The sequence below is a fragment of the Archocentrus centrarchus genome, chromosome 20 (assembly GCF_007364275.1).
Source record: "Archocentrus centrarchus isolate MPI-CPG fArcCen1 chromosome 20, fArcCen1, whole genome shotgun sequence".
In the NCBI taxonomy this organism is placed as follows: Eukaryota; Metazoa; Chordata; class Actinopteri; order Cichliformes; family Cichlidae; genus Archocentrus; species Archocentrus centrarchus.
In genome coordinates this window covers 31,396,237-31,410,103 of record NC_044365.1, presented here as the reverse complement: position 1 = coordinate 31,410,103, position 13,867 = coordinate 31,396,237, and the positions used below count along the sequence as shown (strand labels likewise).

General features: G+C 42.1%; 1 protein-coding gene and 1 non-coding gene across 2 annotated transcripts; one reads left to right on the top strand and one right to left on the bottom strand.

Annotated features, from left to right (window-relative positions):
• Positions 1-245: 245 nt before the first annotated feature.
• trnap-cgg (transfer RNA proline (anticodon CGG)) lies at positions 246-317 on the top strand. The gene has a single exon. It is a non-coding gene; the product is annotated as a tRNA-Pro (tRNA).
• Positions 318-5,464: 5,147 nt separating this feature from the next.
• LOC115799893 (myelin-associated glycoprotein-like) lies at positions 5,465-13,501 on the bottom strand. The gene is made up of 8 exons (XM_030757189.1): positions 13,408-13,501; positions 13,016-13,085; positions 12,488-12,865; positions 11,028-11,333; positions 10,681-10,940; positions 6,679-6,764; positions 6,026-6,065; positions 5,465-5,861 (listed from the first exon to the last, which is right to left on the bottom strand). The coding sequence occupies exons 2-8, from the start codon at positions 13,056-13,058 to the stop codon at positions 5,634-5,636; spliced, it is 1,341 nt and encodes a 446-aa protein (XP_030613049.1). The 5' UTR covers positions 13,059-13,085; positions 13,408-13,501; the 3' UTR covers positions 5,465-5,633.
• Positions 13,502-13,867: the final 366 nt, after the last annotated feature.

Sequence of the window (13,867 nt, the reverse complement as noted above, 5' to 3'; positions counted from 1 at the left end):
GTGTGACTCCTCACTCCAGAGAACACGTCTCTGCTGATCTAGCCATGGAAACCCATCCATGAAGCTATCTGCACAGCGTTCTTGAGCTAATCTGAAGGCCACGTGAAGTTTGTAGGTTGTTAGTGATTGACTCTACAGAAAGTTGGGGAAGTCCATGGACAATATTGAGCCCATCTATGCATCAAACCTTTCACTCACTCAAATCACTGTCTTTTATCATGAAAGATGTCAATGTGGCATTTTGTGGCTCGTTGGTCTAGGGGTATGATTCTCGCTTCGGGTGCGAGAGGTCCCGGGTTCAAATCCCGGACGAGCCAGTTTCATCACTGTTTGGTGTTGGCACAATCTCTGTAAAGGTGACATTTCTTATACAGTCCTCTCTCAGGTAGCATTTAACTACACATTCAAGTACACTTCAATTTCCAAAACCGCTCACTTGTCTGCCTTCACATGGATATAAATTTGATTGACATCCCTAAACAAAAGTGTTTAATATCATATTGACCCACCCGTTGCAGCTGTATCAGCTTGAAAGTTTCTGCGAAGGCTTTTCACAATGTTTATGGGAAGCAATTTTTGACCATTTTTCCAGAAGTGCATTTGTGAGGTCAGACACAACACTGACGTTGGATGAGACAGCCTGGCTCGTAGTCTCTGCTCTAATTCATGCTCGTGGTGTTATATCGGGTTGAGGTCAGGACTTTGTGCTGGCCAGTCAAGTTTATCCACAACAAACTGGTTCATCCCTGTCTTGATGGACCTTGCTTTGTGCACTGGTGCACAGTCATTTGGGAACATGAAGTGGCCATCCCCAAATTGTTGCCACAAAGTTGGGAGCAAGAAATTGTCCGAAGTTTCCTGAGATGCTGAAGCATTAAGTGCCACACAGGAAAGTGGCCATTGCCCAAAATGTCTTGGTATACTGAAGCATTAAGCGTTTCCTTCACTGGAACCAAGGGGCCAAGACCAACTCCTGAAATACAACACCACACCATAATCAGCCCTGCACCAAACTGGCACAATACACTCAGACAAGTTCTGTTCTCCTGGCAACTGCCAAACCCAGGCTTGTCCAGACCTAGAAGTGTGACTCCTCACTCCAGAGAACACTTCTCTGCTGATCTAGCCATGGAAACCCATTCCCATAGTGAGTTTGGTTTCTGTGACTTCAAAATATCTGAAATATAAAAAATATATATAATAACTTACCAGTGTTCAAGTTTTTTGTGAGTAAACCTAAAACGTCAGTAAATATTTTATCTTTCAGTGCAGTAAAAGAAAAATAATTAAACAAAGGTTTCAGTTTCAGGAAGCTAAGAAATAAAATCTTTCACATTTTATATTTTAATATGTGTGATTTTACAGTAAAATGAGTCCAACTTTAGTAAAAAGTTACAATAATCCATACTGTACTTAGTTTTGTTGTGTCAGGAAGAAGATCACATAGAGCTGTTTACTGACTCGCACACTGCATAATGAAGTCAGTTTTGGCCTTTATGCTTATATCCTGTAAAAGAGGATGTCATTTATTTTTGCATTTTAACAATCTAAAATGACACGCTCATCCTCAAACCAGCTGCCTAACTTCACTCATTTAAAGCCTGCAGGCCTAACCTTACTGAATATTTTTGATAACTCCTACTGTCACAAGCTATACTAATGAATAATGCTGAGAGAATAAGTGACAAAGATGCCTTTCTACTAAAACGCAGTATTGAAGCCATTTCTCCTACCTTTAAAAAATACATTAATATTTCATTAAATACAGGTCATTTATTTGTCTGTAAAACAACCCTGTAAAGAGAGAAAACAAAACAGGCACTGTGTTGGGCAGAGATGAACTAAATGTTGTTAACTGAGCAAACGAGCCTCCTATTGGATAATTACTGCATGGGCGATTATCTTTCAGCTGGCAACAAGTTATTTAACCCCAACTGGTGCAATGAGTTGCTTCTCATTTCTTAAACAACCATGTCGAAAGACACATCGTGTAGTCGTGGAAAAGATGTCAGTCTGTTTGAGAAGAGTCGAATCACTGACTGCATCAAGCAGAGGAAACATCTGAGGAGATTACAGAAACTACTAAAACTGGGTCAAGAACTGTCCAACGCATTATTAAAAACTGGAAGGATAGTGGGGACCCATCGTCGTAGAGGAAGAAATGTGGTCGGAAAAAAATCCTGAATGATCGGTGATCACTTAATCGCTTGGTGAAATCAAATCGAAGAAAAACAACAGCAGCACTCAGGGCTGTGTTTATTAAAGTAAGAGCATTTCAACACACACAATGAGAAGGGAACTCAAGGGATTGGGACTGAACAGCTGTGCAGCCTTAAGAAAACCACTAATCAGTGAGGCTAACTGGAAAAAAAGGCTTCAATTTGCATAAAGAGGGAGCATAAAGATTGGACTCTGGAGCAATGTGTAACAGTCGTAATTGTGATGTCTCTTTACGACAGTCTGGCCTTTTTGTGTTGATGATGTCACCAGTGTGCGCCCACCGCTCCTCAGTAGAGAGCGCGGGAGATGTTTTTTGCAGACGGACATTTTTGGCTTGAGGCGGACCTTCTCCTTTTCCTTATTTTTTGTACCGTCATAGGTTGTATGAACACTGCTCGTTTTCATGTGTGTTTATGTAGCAGCTGTTCAACCGGGCTTCATAAGGTTGTGAAGATTACATTTATTAAAAGGGCAATACTGAAATTCTCAGTGCCAGTGTGCTTGTGCGTTTTTTTTGGCTGCCCGCCGCCTCCTCTTCACCACCGAACACAACCCAGACGTTACAAATGGAAGAAGGTCATGTGGTCTGATGAGTCCAGATTTACCTGTTCCAGAGTGATGGTGCATCAGGGTAAGAAGAGAGGCAGGTGAAGTGATGCTCCCATCATGCCGAGTGCCTACTGTACAAGCCTGTGGGGGCAGTGCTGTGACCTGGGGTTGCTGCAGTTGGTCAGGTCTAGGTTCAGCAACATTATGTGCTCAAAGAATGAGATCAGCTGACTACCTGAATATACTGAATGACCAGGTTATTCCATCCATGGATTTTTTCTTCCCTGATGGCACGGGCATATTCCAAGATGACAATGCCAGGATTCATCGGGCTTGAGTTGTGAAAGAGTGGTTCTGGGAGCATGAGACATCATTTTCACACATGGATTGGCCTCCACAGAGTCCAGACCTCAACCCCACTGAGAATCTTTGGGATGTGTTGGAGAAGGCTTTGTGCAGTGGTCAGAATCTGCCATCATCACTGCAAGATCTTGGTGAAAAATGAATGTAACACTGGATAGAAATAAATCCTGTGACATTGCAGAAGCTAATCGAAACAATGCCACAGCGAATACATGTAATCAAAGCTAAAGGCGGTCCAGCGAAATATTAGTGTGTGACCTTATTTTTTGGTGGCTACTTTTTTTTTTGACCAGGCAGTGTACATTACAATACCAAAGAACCAGGTGAAATTAAATGTCATGAAAAAACATTTTTTTGTACACTTTTAAAAAGAGTACGCTTTGTACGCTCTGGAAAATGTTGAAAAGTAATCATACGATCAGTTCATTTACACTGGTGTTTGTGGCCATTGCTTATTGTATCATTTAGAGAGTTGGAGACCTGCAGCAGATGATGAGCTGACAGATTTTCTGTCGTATAGGGAACATTTATGTATGTATTTTTCCCTCTATTTATTTATTAAGTCTGATCTTAGTAACACACAGAATCAGCCTGAGGCATAGGCAACGTTTGCGGCTGCATAGGGTCCCCTGACCACCAGGGGGCCCCCAAGCTCACCTACATTTGTGATGAATCTTTGTTTATTAACATGCCAGTGTCCTAAAATAAAGAAGAAGAAACTATTCCACCTCTTCAGATTGGTACCAATACTAAATTAACGAGTAGTGTGTCAGCGTGCATTCAGGTAGTTTAGGCTGGCATGCGCATTGGCAGTGCTTCAGGTGACCTGATGGTCCATCAGTTATGGTCATTTGTGGATGAAGCTCCAAAACAGAAATGTGACAGAAAGGAGCTGTCCATCTGAGGCAGAGAGGAGGAGAAGAAGATTAGAGGAAGAAAAAAGATAAAGCTATGTTTCCATGAGCAGTTACGATACATTTAGTTGGTAACCAGCACCAAAAGTAGTTAGCTATCACTAGCTGGCAAGGTATGATATTCATCAAGTATCTGTGTCTCTGTCAAAAACCAACCTGTGAGCCTGTGTCACCGTCCTCAGTGTGTTTCTAGTTAATATACGTTTTGCTTGGATCTTATCATCATGGTCCAGAGTTGTTCAATATTTACAAGGTTTAGTGTACAGGACATGCTAGCTGGGCATATCTTTGCTTTATTCACGCATGTTCAGACATAACTATATTTGTGAGCTGTGGTGCTTTAGTCCGACTGGTTTACTCACTGTTCCTGTGGTGACAGTGTTTTCTTGTTTTCACACTGTGGTCAGGCTGCATGGTTGGACTAGTGGATCTCACTTTTATGCCCCATTTGAGCTCTTGGGGTGCCAACATGCCATTTTGTGGTATAACAGTGTAATAACATATTTACAGCACTTCTTGTAGCACTGAGCCCAAATGCTGACCACTTGTGTTTGATATTATTCTATTGATGCTGAGCAATTCTGTATGCTGAATAATTATTATTTATATAATTAGAAATGACTTATTTACTAGTCTGTAATTAGGTGTATTTGTATAGTTATGGAAAAATATACATCTTTTGGATGAAAACAGTCCAACATGTCCAAAAGCAGGTCAAACACCCTAAATCATATATTTCCTAAACAGCCTATGCCCTCTAGACTGGATATGGCATGCACTGATACTTGTCTGACTCTCCTCAGTGTCATGGACATGACATAGCTTTACAATGTTTATCATACTGAAATACATTGTTTTTCAGTGGGCTTATGCACATGAGCCTGAAACAGCAATGCATCCCAAAAAATTTATATTAAACTTCAACCTTGCAGCATTAATAACAGTTAGGCTCGGGGGACAATGAAGTGGTATGAGGGGGGCTCCCAAATAAAATATTGCTTAGGGCCCTTTCAAGGCTTGGGACGGCTCTGGTAACACAAAGCTGAATCTCCAATTATGGCAACAAAAAGACGATTTCTAAGGACATCAGAAAATTAGTTGTTCCTCATTAAGTTGGTAAAAGTTGCTGAAGACTCATCCACAGATTGGAGTTCATATTTTAATTGCATGCCATTTGGAGTCAATAAATAAAAAGTTGGTGATGTTGTGTTTTAGTACCATGTTGAGCCTTTTATTAAACAACAGTAAATAAATAAATATCTGAAAAAATAACAACTGGATTTCAATTAAATTTTAGGAGGATTTAAAACATGACACATGCATGATAAATATGTTCCAAATACACACACACACACACACACACACCCCCACACCCCCACACACACACACCCACACACACACACACACACACACACACATACACACACATATATATTTACTTTTAAGGGTTTATTCTAGAGTTGTGTGGAAGCAGTATTAACTGCTATCACCAAACCAAATCAGAAATAAACATGCTGAACATGCTGACGAGGTTTCCTCTGATGAACCACAAAAGAACATTTCTCTGTAATGAAGGTTGTTCAACACTCATGTCTTCTGCACTTGAGAGTAGATGCACTGTGGACCGTCACCTGTCTGAGTTAAGCTGTTTTCAGTCTTGCTCACTTTGACCTGTGAATACACAAAATCCTGCTGCTGTGTGCTCTCCTGCACTGAGTCTAGAGCAGGTCTGAGCGTCTGCTTGGAGAAGTCAAGGTCTCCATAATGGACATCTTCATTTTCTGCTGTTCTGGCTGCTTCTTGAAGAGGCACGCTCTGTGGAGGAGGAAAAAAAAAAGACTTGAAATGTAATGAAGAGCTGGAGGGAAACTCAATCAGTTAGTCCCCCCCCCCGGTTTCCTGATCATTTCCTAACGATGTAATTAGGCGATGTGCACTCCTGATATCCAGAATTATATTCACAAAATCAGTTTTCATACCTGTGTCTGATGTGAAGCTTGACGTGTTGACTTCAGTTTCCTAGAAGAAACAGAAATGTTTGCTTGAATTTTTAGAAATACTAATTTAATAATCTAAATAACAGTAATGAAAACAATAAGAAGAAGAATTTCCTGAGAAATCTGCCTGAAAAGTTTTGTATTTGGGTTTGATAGGTCAGTCCAGAATAGGCTTTTCCACTGATTTAGATTCAGGTTCTTCAGGTTGATTTTAGGAGTGTGTGATTAGTTACATAACTTAGACACTCACAATGTGAAACGTGAAATGTGAAATGTGAAATGTGTTGTCTGCATAACATGAGTGAGTATCTTTTGGGTTTTTCTTTGAATGTCTCTACCTTGTGTGTCTTATAATCCAGCCTGAAGGAACTTCACAGCTGCAGGTCTAGTTTTGATTTCTCAGTAACACAAAAACTGCCACACTGGAGATATAAACTTAAAATACACCCCAAAGTTTCCACTTCCTTTCTGAGACATTCAATCAAAGATGATAATCGACAATATCGCGTAGTACTGGGCTGTAAAGGAACTAATACAAATGATAAATTACCAAAGTACTGGACAATCTCACAAAATGAAGAAACATATGAAGAAATTACATAAATGTGGACGTAACATTGATCAAAGATGCTTACCAAAAAACAAAAAGCATAATAATAAAAAAGCAGATAAATATGATGATCCCAGTGATCCCTCCAACAGCAGCCCTCCACGATGAATGCTCTTCTAGTCCTGCAGAGATAAATAATCATCATGGTTGTCACTCAGTATCCAAGCTTGGCTGGGCTTTATGCAGCCAAGCTTGCATAAAGCCCAGTAACACATTCAAAATGCTGTGTTACAGCATTTTGAATGTGTTACATTCAAAATGCTGTAACACAAACTTACTGTGAACCAAATACTGTCAGGAAAGGAAACGCTCTCAGAATCAGAATCAGAATCAGAAGAATCAGAAGGTTTTTATTGCCATATGGGTGAACAGGTTCACAGCATTAGGAAATTGCTGCGGTACTTCGTGCTTACAGAAAAAAACAAAAAACAAAAAACAAATAAGTATAAAAACTATAAGACAATATACAAGTATACAAATTGCAAATATACAGAGATATTAGAGCTATAACTATAGCACAATATTACAAAATTACAAAATATACAGTGCAGAGACTAATTAAAAGATAAAAGAATGTAAACTATATTCCACTAATATGTACATCAGTGCAATCAGACAGGTGCATAGACATAGGGTCATCAGCGTTTGTGGAGGGTGGTGGTAACAGTCTTAGGGTAATTGTTCATGAGTCCAACAGCAGAGGGGAAGAAACTGTTCTTATGGCGGGAGGTTCTGGTCCGTATGGACCGTAGCCTCCTGCCTGAGGGGAGAGGGTCAAAAAGTCTGTGCCCAGGGTGAGAGTGGTCGGCTGTGATCCGACCTGCACGCCCCAGTGTCCTGGAGGTGTACAGGTCCTGGAGAGATGGGAGGTTACAGCCAATCACCTTCTCAGCAGAGTGCACAACGCGCTGTAGTCTCTGTTTGTCCCTAGTGGTGGCTCCAGCGTACCACACAGTGATGGAGGAGGTGAGGATGGACTCAATGATGGCAGTATAGAACTGCACCATGGTCCTTGCTGGCAAGTTGAATTTCTTCAACTGCCGCAGGAAGTACATCCTCTGCTGGGCCTTTTTGATGACAGAGGTGATGGTGGGCTCCCACTTGAGGTCCTGGGTGATGGTAGTTCCCAGGAAGCGAAAAGAGTCCACTGTGGTGATGGGGGTGTCAGTCAGGATGATGGAGGGTAGAGGGGCTGTGTGCTTCCTAAAGTCCACTATAATCTCCACTGTCTTCTGGGCGTTCAGTACCAGGTTATTGTGGCTGCACCAGGACACCAGACGTTTGACCTCCAGGCCGACTCGTCCCCGTCTGAGATGAGTCCGATGAGAGTCATGTCGTCTGCAAACTTAATAAGCTTGACAGACTGGTGGTCAGAGGTGCAGCAGTTGGTATACAGGGAGAAGAGCAGAGGAGAGAGGACACAGCCCTGAGGAGTGCCAGTGCTGATGGTCCGGGAGTCCGAGACATTCTTCCCCAGCCTCACGTGCTGCTTCCTGTTCGTCAGGAAGTCAGTGATCCACCTGCAGATGGGATCTGGCACGTTCATCTGGGACAGCTTGTCTTGGAGGAGATCAGGGAGGATGGTGTTGAAGGCAGAGCTGAAGTCCACAAACAGGATCCTGGCGTAGGTTCCCTGGGAGTCCAGATGCTGTAGGATGAAGTGCAGAGCCAGGTTGATGGCGTCGTCCACAGACCTGTTGGCTCTGTAGGCAAACTGCAGGGGGCCCAGAAGGGGGGCTGTGAGGGACTTGAGGTGGGACAGCACCAGACGCTCAAATGACTTCATGACCACAGAAGTCAGTGCCACAGGTCTGTAGTCATTTAGTCCAGTGATCCTTGGCTTCTTGGGGACAGGAACAATGGTAGCGGTTTTAAAGCAGACAGGCACGTGGCAAGCCTCCAGTGAGGAGTTGAAGATGTTCGTGAACAATGGGGCAAGCTCGTTAGCACAGTGTCTCAGTGTGGCAGGTGAGACACCATCTGGACCTGGAGCTTTGCGAGCTTTGACACTCCTGAACTGCTTTAGCACCTGGTCCTCCTGAATACAAAAGACTGTGGGGGTGGGGGAGGAGGGGGACTCTGGGGTGGGAGTCCTTGATGATGTGGGCTTCTCTGAGGTGTGGGGAGTGGGGGAGGTTGGGGGGTGAATATTTGTGTTGGCTGTATTGTAGTTGGGACTGGTGGAGGTGTGAAGGCTGCTGAACTGACCATCAAAACGACAATAGAACTCGTTCAGTCTATTTGCAGTTTGTAGGTCGTCTGTGGAGTGGGGGGTTTTAGGCTTGTAGTTGGTAATCTGCCTAAAACCTTTCCATACAGAGGCCGCGTCGTTCTCTGAGATCTGCTGCTGTATATTCTCAGAGTGATGTGATCTAGCAGTGGCCACTTCCTTGCTAAACCTGTACTTGGCCTCTTTGTAGCAGTCTTTGTCCCCACTTTTAAAAGCCTCCCTCTTCTCTATCCACAGCTGCTTCAGTTTGGGAGTAAACCAGGGTTTGTCACTGTTATAACTCACCCTGGTGCGTGATGGCACAATGCTGTCCTCGCAGAAGTGGATATACGAGGTTACAGTGTCCGTGTAGTCATCCAGACTGTCACAGGCAGCCCTCATTGAGTCCCAGTCTGTAGTTTCGAAGCATGTGCGGAGCTCCTCCACAGCCTCACGGGTCCACTGCTTTGTTGTCCTCACCACAGGTTTTGAGAGCTTCAGCCTCTGTCTGTACGCAGGGATCAGGTGGATCATGTCATGGTCAGAGAGGCCGAGTGCAGCGCGGGGCACTGCGTGATAAGCCCCGCTTATCGTGCTGTAGCAGTGGTCTAGTGTCTTCTCCTCTCTGGTCGGACATGTGATATATTGTTTATATTTGGGAAGTTCCTGTCTCAGGCTGGCTTTATTAAAGTCCCCAAGTACGATGATAAGAGAGTCCGGGTATGTCCGCTCCATGCACAGAATCTGCTCTGTGAGCGCGCACTGGGCCTCGTGCACGTCCGCGTCCGGCGGGATGTAAACAGCAGCCAGTATGAATGAAGCGAACTCCCGCGGAGAGTAGAACGGTTTACAGTGAATGAAAAGATATTCCAGTGAGGGAGAGCAGTGCTTAGCAATCACTGTCACATCCGTACACCAGCCACTGTTGATGTAGAAGCAGACTCCTCCACCTGTAGCCTTGCCGGAAAGCGCAGCTTGCCGGTCTGCGCGGAGGAGATGAAATCCCTCCAACTGGAGCGCGCAGTCCGGTATCTCCTCACACAGCCATGACTCCGTGAAGCATAACACACAGGATTTGGAAAAGTCTCTATTCATGCTCCTCATCAGTATCAGTTCGTCCATTTTGTTCCTAAGTGAACGCACGTTGGAGAGGAAAATCCCAGGTAAGGCTGTGCGTAATCCACGTCTCCTTAGCCTCACAAGCACGCCAGCGCGCTTCCCTCTCTTTCGGCGTCTCACTTTCTGGGCCAGAGTGTGTAATAAATCCGCCGCAGATGCGACAAAAACAGGAAATAAATCTGAAGGTGTTGTGGACCTAATGTTGAAAAGCTCTTCTCTGGTGTAAGAATACCCAGAAGAGTGTCCAGACACAGAAATAACGCACAAAAACAAACAAAACAGAGCGCACCGAAGTACCAGGGCATCCATTCGCGGCGCCATCTTGGATCATGATGTTCATGATCTCAAACACTACTTTTGCATCTTATTTAATACAGCATGATTTTCAATAAAATCTGTTGGTACTAAAGTGTTATGAAGACGTTTTTCTGCTTTCTCTTATTGCCTGCATTTGAATTTTATGAGGACACCATTAAATCTTTATGCCCCGTTGACAACGCCTTTATTCCTGCAAATATGTTTCCTTTCACATTATTCTCAGCAAACTTTCTGAATTCAAAACCTTTTACACACAATTCTTCATATAGTTTATTTACTTCATTAAATAATTCATCCTTGTCCTGCAGTTACCTGTTGGATGGATTTCTTCCTGACATCAGACTTCATCCATTACTGAATACAGTATAGTTCTGCATTTACTGCAATATTAAGATGGATCTCTGCTGATGTCTGATTACCCAGATCATTAGTGGCCACACAGTAATAAACTCCTCCATCTGTTACATTGAAGCTGTAAATCTGTCCTTCAGATACGCTCACAGGTCCATCTGTGCTCTTCTTGAACCAGGTGAAGCTGCTGACTGGAGGTTTGGCTCTGCTGGAGCAGGTCAGGTTCACCCAGCTGCCTGCTGACACCAAACCTGATGGACTGATGGATTTTGAGGTTTGTTTGGGGGCATCTGAAGAAAAAAATAAAACATTAACCATTATTTATTATACACAACTGACTCACTGCAGGATCCAACAACAAACTCTGATTGTCTTACATGAAACACTGAGAGTCTCTGCTGTCTCTGCTGTCTTGGTGTCTTCTCCTTGGCTGACAGGATATCTGGCAGAGCAGCTGATCTTCTGTCCATCGTGTGTGTCTGACAGAGTGATGATCTGCTGGATTTTAGTTGTAAAGGTTCCGTCTCTGTTTTCCTCTATTTTGCTGTGAGAGTCTTTTTGGAGAGTCCAGGTGAGTTCAGGAGGGGAGTGTGGACAGGGGGTGAAAGCTGAGCAGGTTATAGTGACAGACTCCTTCTCCTTCAGATCACCTGACACTGTAATACTGGGCCTCCAAGGAGAATCTGTGGATTCACATCAAACACAGGTTGTACTCAAATCAATAAAGTCAATAAAACAGTCATTATTTGATTTTAATACAGTGCCAATCAGCTGGTATTGTATATAAGGATCATTATTGAATAAGTGCTTCAGTGTCCCCATCAAATGCTTCATACAGTGTAGAATAGAGAAAGGTGGTTCTGTACACTTTGGCAGGATTTATATCTTTTTCTGTGGGTGTATTTTATCAACTCAACAACATCACAACAAAGTAAATATAGTTGTTGATGTATTTGTGCACATATGTGTAGTTACATTATGGTCCTACTATTTTGTAGCATTTTTCTGTTTTGTATCCTGAATGTTTGAGTTTGTGTTTTTATTTGGAGTTTGGATTTGTGTGTTTGCCTGTTTTGATTTCTGTCTGATTATGTTGATCAGATTCTGAGTCTGTGATTTCTGATTTCACCTTATGGTTAGTTTTTAATCCACTCTTTGTGTTTTCATTTGTATTAGTTGTAGTTTTCTGTGTGCTGCTGTGGATCGATGGTGACTTGAAAGAACTGCTTCATAAAAAGAAGAAATCCTTTTGTCCTGTGAACAGTTTTTTCAACTCTGCACTTAAACTGTTCATAGGATAAATGATCTCACACCTCACAATAATCTGCACAATAATCAACTGTGTCCTTCAGGATAAAGATGGCACCATCTGGCTTTTATAAAAGAATCCAGGTGCTGAACTGACCTGTATGCAGTACAAACCTGTCACACGGAAAATATTTAGTACTTTATGAAACAATGACAAAAGGAGGTCCTGGACTCTCCTGGAAGTAGAAAAACTGCCTCAAACACATAATGCAGAAACATGTTACTGTAGTCCTTTTAAAACAGGATGTGAAACACAGCAGGAAACATGACCCTGTCCCACAAAAACCAACTACATTTCTTAGTTTTAACCCTCAATATGCTGTTTTTGTACTGAAAAGAAATGGAGAGTGTAAATGATTTGAAAATCATTGCAGTCTGATTTTATTTACATGTTACACGTGTACTCATTCTGACTGTTCTGGAAATGAACTCTAAGTCAGAACGATCAGTTTGACTGGACAAAAAGCAGACAGCAAGTATCTGAATGTTAGTTACTGTAATTTTATACATTTATTAAGAAATAACTCACCTCTGACTTTTATTTGAAGAGGGTGACATGAAGCTGTCGCCTTGAATGGTTCTTTCTCTACTCTGAAGAAGTCTGTGTGTGTGGTGGTTAAATTAGAAAACAGAGTGGTGCACTTTCTCTCACTCAGGTTCCCAGTAATACTCATTGGATAGGTGCTAACTGCTCCACTGCTGTTGAAGATCACATTGTTTGGTTTATAGTTAAATCTAGAATCATTTTTAATCCACACTCCAAAGATTTTACTTGTGCTGATAAATTCCTGTTCTTCTTTCAGTGTGAAGCTACACGGGATTTGGAGACAAGATCCACTCAGTGCTTCCATCGTCTTTGGTGCAGTTATGAAGAGTGCTGTTTCACCAGGACAATCAGCCAAAGCACCTGTAAATACATGTCAGGATCAACAAACTGCTGCTTTTTTCTCCTCTGTTTATTAAGCATGATATCTCCAGCACATGAACAGCTGGCTCCATCTTTGCAGGCCTTTCAGCTTTGACTCCACGTCTGTGAATAACTGAACAAACGGCTCACCTGAAACAAAGAGGACGAGCAGCAACGTGCCGACTGTCTCCATGTTCACAGACACAAACTCACTGAAGCCCTGCATTACAAACACACAATCAGCTGTTTGATCATTTTAATTTTTTAAGAGATTAGTTCTTGTTCTAAAGCAAATTCATAACCAAACCTTCTCATGTGCAATAAGAACTGTCATTCTTTCATAAGGAAATATTATTAACAACATCTGTCATCTGAATTACAAAAACCATAAAAATAAAACAGAGTTAATGTTTTTTGTGAGTAAAACTGAATCACCAGTAAAGAAAATGATATAATGAATCTGTCAGTGCACTAAAAGAAGAATTTCATTAAAGCTTCAGTTTCAGGAAAATAAGAAATAAAAGTGTAAAATGTTTCCTTACCGAATGAGTTCCTGTTGAGTCGATTTTAGGGTGAAATGAAGCAATTTTCAGCTCAAGTACAATAAACCCACTAAACCAGTGACCGTATGTCAGAAAGAAGGAAGCACTGAGAAACCCACCGTGTCCTTCCTACTTATAATCTGTCAAAAGGGGAAGCTAGATATTACTGTATCTTTAAGGTCTAAACTGACAAGCATTCACAAGTTTTATTTTTAACTTCACTCGTTCTAAGCTGACGAACTCTCATGAATCAACTCTCTCCTTTACAAGCAGCAGGAATGATTCTGTTTGAACAAAAAATGGTAACAAAAACTTAATGGAGCGGTCCCCTTAGCTTTTTGACTGGAGTTTCAGGGTTAAAAATGCTTTTTTTCTTTTAAATTCTTTTTTGGAATTTATGAGTCTTATGGTCTAAAAAAAAAAGGGTTAAAAATACAGCCTTAGTTTCTAACACTTTCCT